The sequence below is a fragment of the Panicum virgatum genome, unplaced genomic scaffold (assembly GCF_016808335.1).
Source record: "Panicum virgatum strain AP13 unplaced genomic scaffold, P.virgatum_v5 scaffold_5889, whole genome shotgun sequence".
Classification (NCBI taxonomy): Eukaryota; Viridiplantae; Streptophyta; class Magnoliopsida; order Poales; family Poaceae; genus Panicum; species Panicum virgatum.
Genome location: NW_024376701.1, coordinates 23,773 through 30,427, shown reverse-complemented (window position 1 = coordinate 30,427; position 6,655 = coordinate 23,773). Strand labels below are relative to the sequence as shown.

General features: G+C 43.6%; 1 protein-coding gene across 1 annotated transcript; it reads left to right on the top strand.

The window, feature by feature from the left end:
- Window positions 1-750: 750 nt before the first annotated feature.
- LOC120694425 lies at window positions 751-2,433 on the top strand. Its single transcript, XM_039977540.1, has 2 exons — window positions 751-2,385; window positions 2,430-2,433. The coding sequence occupies exons 1-2, from the start codon at window positions 920-922 to the stop codon at window positions 2,431-2,433; spliced, it is 1,470 nt and encodes a 489-aa protein (XP_039833474.1). The 5' UTR covers window positions 751-919.
- The last annotated feature ends 4,222 nt before the right edge of the window (window positions 2,434-6,655 follow it).

Sequence of the window (6,655 nt, the reverse complement as noted above, 5' to 3'; positions counted from 1 at the left end):
TCCCAACAACAAGTTTGAGCTTTTGCTGTTCTGCTTAGTTCTTTGCTTGTTGAATTTTCAGTTGCATTGTTTGAGCTAGTTGCTGGTTCTTAGTGGTTCAATCTTTAGAGTTTTGAGTTCTGGTCACGTTTTAGTCACCACGAAATCCACCAAATCTATTCATATTTCCGCTGTCATTTCTGCCACCACGAATCCATCTTCCCAGATCTGAGCACTAGAAGAAAACAGTCCTATATCTTGTGTTACATGTCCGATTCAAATGTTTAAATATAATCTGGAAAGCTTATCTCGTGTTCTTTCCAACAGATCAAAATTTGCCCCCTAACTCCTTCTGAGCGCGTCGCAATACCACTTGAGATTCGCGACCTGCTGTCTGAAAGTTGAGACATTGGAACTGATTTCAAAGGAGTTGTGTGCAGCAATCCCTTTGTTTGGGTTGTTGGGATTTCAAAAGAGTTTTAGCCCCTGAAAAAGGAAAGAGCAAAAAAAAAGAAAAAGAAGAGAAGAGAAAAAAAAGTGAAGGGAATAGAGCTGTTGTTTTCTTGCATTCCTTGCTGTCTTGGTGTGTGACAACATTTGTGTTCAGGCTCACGTCTCTAGCTTGATTTGGCACTAGGACCAGCATAGGACCATCAATGAATGTCTATTCAACTTGCTTTGACTAATGTGGTTCTAGCTGTACCTTGATTTGTTTTGGTTTGCAGCCACCTATAGCTCCACAAATTATCTACTATATCACGAGGTTGTGCTTGTGTAACCATTTGTGTTGTTCTTGCTGGCTGCCGACACCTCCTACCTTGCTTGGTAAGAACATGTAAGAACTTGAATGGACAAGTGTGAGTGAACATATAGTGTTCCACCACCTATTTCCTTTAGTTGGTAGGCAACTTCTTGTGACTTTGTTTGCTGCAAGCTAACCATGGCAGGTGCAGGGAGTGAGGATGAGGATGGTGGAGGCCTGCTTACACCTCGCACCAAAGGCATCGTACAGCATTTTCAAAAGCAAGTGAGGGAGTACACCTTGGGAATTGATAATGATTTGCAGGTGATAAATGAGAAGATTGGGCAAATGGAGGCCGCACAGATTTCCAACAACACCAAGCTTGCAGGTTTGGAGACGACGGTTGCTCGCGTGGACAAGAGTCTCGCTGCTCTTCTAAGGCGCTTTGATGAGCTCCACGCGAAGATGAATGATCAGCATAGAGGACGTGGCCAAGAGAATGATGACGGCGCAGAAAATTCAGGTGCTGATTATGCTGCTGACACCGAAGTTGAGGATCAAGCCCAGCGACGTCTACGTCGTAACCGTCGAGGTATGGGTGGACAGCGTCCACATGAGGTACATAACAATGACATTGCTTTTAGTAAGATAAAATTTAAGATACCCTCTTTTGATGGTAAATATGATCCGGATGCTTATCTTACTTGGGAGATGGCTGTTGAACAAAAGTTTACTTGTCATGATTTTCCTGAAAATGCATGTGTTAGGGCTGCAACTAGTGAATTCACTGATTTTGCTTCCGTTTGGTGGATAGAACATGGCAAGAAAAATCCTAATAACATGCCACAAACTTGGGATGCTTTGAAACGGATCATGAGGGCTAGATTTGTTCCATCTTACTATGCACGTGATCTTTTAAACCAGCTGCAGCAGTTAAAACAAGGTACTAAAAGTGTAGAAGAATACTATCAAGAGCTGCAAATGGGCATGCTACGCTGCAATTTAGAGGAGGATGTGGAACCTGCTATGGCTAGATTTTTGGGCGGGTTAAACCGGGAAATTCAGGACATCCTTGCTTATAAAGAGTACACTAACATAACCCGTTTGTTCCATCCTGCTTGCAAAGCTGAAAGGGAAGTGCAGGGACGACGTGCAAGTACCAGGACTAACATTTCTGCAGGGAGGAATTTTTCCACACAGCCCCGCTCAAGCATTCCATCAACTGGACGTGCTGCTGCACCTTATTCATCGTCAGCTCGAATAGCAGCCCCACCTTCTAGCGACAAGCCTCGTGACAACCCTGCAAATTCAGCAGCAAAGACAACGCAAAAACCTGCTGCAACCACTTCATCGGTGGCATCCACAGGTAGAACAAGAGATGTTCAGTGCCACCGCTGCAAGGGATTTGGACATGTCATGCGTGACTGCCCAAGCAAGCGTGTTTTGGTGGTCAAAAATGATGGTGAGTACTCATCTACTAGTGAACTTGAAGAAGATATACTTGCATTGCTTGCGGCTGACCATGCAGGAAGTGAGGGCTGCTCGGAAGAACATATTAATGCAGCTGAAGCCGACCGCTATGAGAGCCTAATTGTGCAGCGTGTGCTGAGCGCACAAATGGAAAAAGCGGAGCAAAATCAGCGGCACACATTATTCCAAACAAAGTGTGACATCAAAGAGCGTTCGTGTCGAGTGATCATCGATGGAGGTAGCTGCAACAACTTGGCCAACAGCGACATGGTGGAGAAGCTTGCACTTACCACCCAACCACACCCGCATCCATATTGCATTCAATGGCTGAATAACACTGGTAAGGCAAAGGTAACAAAACTTGTGCGAATTAATCTTGCCATCGGATCCTATAAAGATGTTGTTGAATGTGATGTTGTGCCAATGCAAGCATGTAGTATTCTGCTAGGAAGGCCATGGCAATTTGATAAAGATTCTATGCATCATGGTAGATCAAATCAGTATTCCTTCCAATACCATGATAAAAGGATTGTGTTGCATCCAATGTCTCCTGAAGCAATTTTAAAAGATGAACTTACTAGAGCTAGTAAAATGAAGAATCAGGAACAGGTTAAAAGTGAAAATCAAATTGTGGCCAACGAACTTGAGAAGCACAAAAAGAGAAGTGCCAAATCTATTCATGATAACAGAAATGAGATCAAGCTGAAAGGGGCATGTTTCATTGCTACTAAATCTGATTTAGATGAGATTGATGCTACCACTGCTGTTTGCTATGCCTTGATTTGCAAACAAACCTTGTTTTCACTTCAGGACATACCTCTTTCCTTGCCCCCTATTGTCACTAACCTTTTGCAGGAGTATGCGGATGTTTTTCCAAAGGAGGTGCCACCGGGGCTGCCACCAATTCGTGGGATTGAGCACCAGATTGACCTTATTCCCGGGGCCTCCTTACCCAATCGTACACCATACAGGACCAACCCTGAAGAAACTAAAGAAATTCAGCGCCAAGTGCAAGAATTGCTCGACAAAGGTTACGTGCGTGAGTCTCTGAGCCCCTGCGCTGTTCCTGTCCTTTTAGTTCCTAAGAAAGATGGATCTTGGCGCATGTGTGTAGATTGCCGAGCGATTAATAACATAACAATCAGATATCGTCATCCTATCCCTAGGCTAGATGATATGCTTGATGAATTGAGTGACTCAATTGTGTTCTCGAAAATTGATTTGCGTAGTGGTTACCACCAGATTCGCATGAAGTTAGGAGATGAATGGAAAACAGCATTTAAAACTAAATTCGGTCTATATGAGTGGTTAGTCATGCCTTTTGGTCTCACTAATGCACCCAGCACTTTCATGAGATTAATGAATGAAGTTTTACGCGCTTTCATTGGCAGATTTGTTGTGGTATATTTTGATGACATTCTGATCTATAGCAAATCACTAGAAGACCATCTTGATCATTTGCGTGCTGTTTTGGATGCTCTCCGTGATGCACGTTTGTTTGGTAACCTTGAGAAGTGCACCTTTTGCACAGATCGAGTCTCTTTTCTTGGCTATGTTGTGACACCGCAGGGAATTCAAGTCGATCAAGCCAAGGTTGAAGCCATTCACAGCTGGCCGGTTCCCACAACGGTCACCCAAGTGCGAAGCTTTCTAGGACTTGCTGGATTTTATCGTCGCTTTGTGAAGGACTTTAGCACCATTGCAGCCCCATTGCATGAACTCACTAAGAAGGGTACAACCTTCACTTGGGCTGCAGCTCAACAGGATGCTTTCAGCGTGCTCAAAGATAAGTTAACTCATGCACCCTTGCTCCAACTTCCAGATTTCAATAAAACATTTGAACTTGAATGTGATGCTAGTGGAATTGGGTTGGGTGGCGTGCTGCTGCAAGATGGTAAGCCTGTAGCATATTTCAGTGAGAAATTGAGTGGACCTAGCTTGAACTATTCTACTTACGATAAGGAATTGCTTGCTTTAGTTCGAACTTTGGAAACTTGGCAGCACTATTTGTGGCCCAAAGAGTTTGTTATACATTCTGATCATGAGTCCTTAAAACACATTCGAAGTCAAGCAAAACTAAATCGTAGGCATGCTAAATGGGTTGAATTCATTGAATCTTTCCCTTATGTCATCAAACACAAGAAAGGGAAGGAGAATGTCATTGCTGATGCTTTGTCTAGGCGTTACACTATGCTGTCCCAACTTGATTGCAAAATTTTCGGTTTGGAAACGATTAAAGCACAATATGCTCATGATGATGATTTTAAGGATGTGTTGCTGAACTGTAAGGAGGGGAAAACCTGGAACAAATTTGTCCTAACTGATGGGTTTATTTTTAGAGCTAACAAGCTATGCATTCCAGCTAGCTCCGTGCATTTGTTATTACTACAGGAAGCACATGGAGGAGGGCTGATGGGACACTTTGGTGTGAAGAAGACAGAAAACATCCTTGCTAATCATTTCTTTTGGCCCAAGATGCGGAGGGACGTGGAGAGATTTGTTGCTCGCTGCACAACATGCCAAAAAGCTAAGTCACGCCTTAATCCTCATGGCTTGTACATTCCTCTACCAGTTCCTAATGCACCATGGGAGGATATTTCAATGGACTTTGTTTTAGGACTGCCTAGAACAAAGAAGGGGAGGGATAGTGTTTTTGTGGTTGTGGATAGATTTTCTAAGATGGCACATTTCATACCATGTCATAAGACCGATGATGCTACTCATATTGCTGATTTGTTCTTTCGTGAAATTGTTCGTTTGCATGGTGTGCCAAACACAATTGTTTCAGATCGTGATGCAAAATTTCTTAGTCATTTTTGGAGAACTTTGTGGGCTAAATTAGGTACTAAGCTGCTATTTTCCACTACATGTCATCCCCAAACTGATGGACAAACTGAGGTTGTGAATAGAACTTTATCTACCATGCTTAGGGCTATTTTGAAAAAGAACATAAAAATGTGGGAAGAATGTTTGCCTCATGTTGAGTTTGCTTACAACCGTTCACAACATTCTACTACTAAAAAGAGCCCTTTTGAGATTGTTTATGGTTTTGTGCCTCGAGCCCCTATTGATTTGCAGCCTCTACCAACTTCTGAGAGATTGAATTTTGATGCTAAACAACGTGGTGAGTTGATGTTGAAAATGCATGAGACCACAAAGGAGAACATAGAAACCATAAATGCAAAATATAAACTTGCTGGTAGCAGAGGAAAGAAGCATGTCACTTTTGAACCAGGTGATTTGGTTTGGCTGCACTTGAGAAAGGATCGGTTTCCTGATTTGAGGAAGTCAAAGTTGCTTCCGAGAGCTGATGGCCCTTTTAAAGTTGTAGCTAAGATCAATGATAATGCATACAAACTTGAGTTGCCTGCAGATTTTGGGGTTAGCCCCACATTTAACATTGCAGATTTGAAACCATATTTGGGTGAGGAAGATGAACTTGAGTCGAGAAAGACTCAAATGCAAGAAGGGGAGGATGATGAGGACATCCCTCCCAACGATACACCCATGCCTACTATGCAGCAAGGACCAATGACAAGAGCTCGTGCACGAGAGCTAAATTATCAGGTAAACTCGTTCCTCGCTGTCCATAAACCATCATCCATGAATGGGGTACTACTAAATTCTTGTGATGCTTTTCTTATTCTTAGGAACTTGGGACATGAACCAGATTGGAGGGAGAGCAAACACGACAAGAAAGCGAGTGTGGATGATCAGATCGGACCATACCAGTTCGGACCTCCAGGAAGGGGCAACTTCGGAAGGCCATAACTCTTAGCTCCGAATATTGTTTGAAGCCTATGAGTACTTGTTGGAAAGCTCCTGAAGTCTACTTTCAGATGGATCCAACCTCAAGATGAAATTCCAAAGGAGCTAAGCAGAATCGCGAAAATGACGTTCAGTCTTCCAGTCTTGGGCTGAAGCCCTTGTATCTAGTTCAGCCCACTAGGGGCCCATTTTAAGTTAGGGTTTACACCCCCCCCCCCACGCCTCTTGGCTGCTTCCCCACCTATATAAACCACCAGCAGCCACCATTTGAGACCTGGGTTTTGTTTGGTTGTAAGTTTAGCTGCTGCTACTTCCTTGTAAACGCGTGTGTCGATTAGACCACCCGATTTGCTTGATTTAGAACCCCAACTTCGTGTGTATCAGATTTATCCTTTGGGCAAGGTCTGTGTGTTGTTTGCTTGTCCACTTGTTCTTGCTTGTTCTTCGAATTGCTTGTAGGTTCAAGGTTGTTCTTGGCACAGCAAGAACAACACAAATTGGAGGCGGTGTAACTGTCGCTAAGGCGCAGCGCAGCCCTTGTGGTGTTGTAGTCGGGCAGCACAACGTCGATCCTCCTCAAATCGAGTTATCCCCCACTCTCGTCGAAAGATCGGGATCAAACCCCAGCGGGTTCCATCATGTGGTAATCAGAGCAAGGTTTTTTTTTCAGTGAGAGATTCTACCCATCCCTTTACC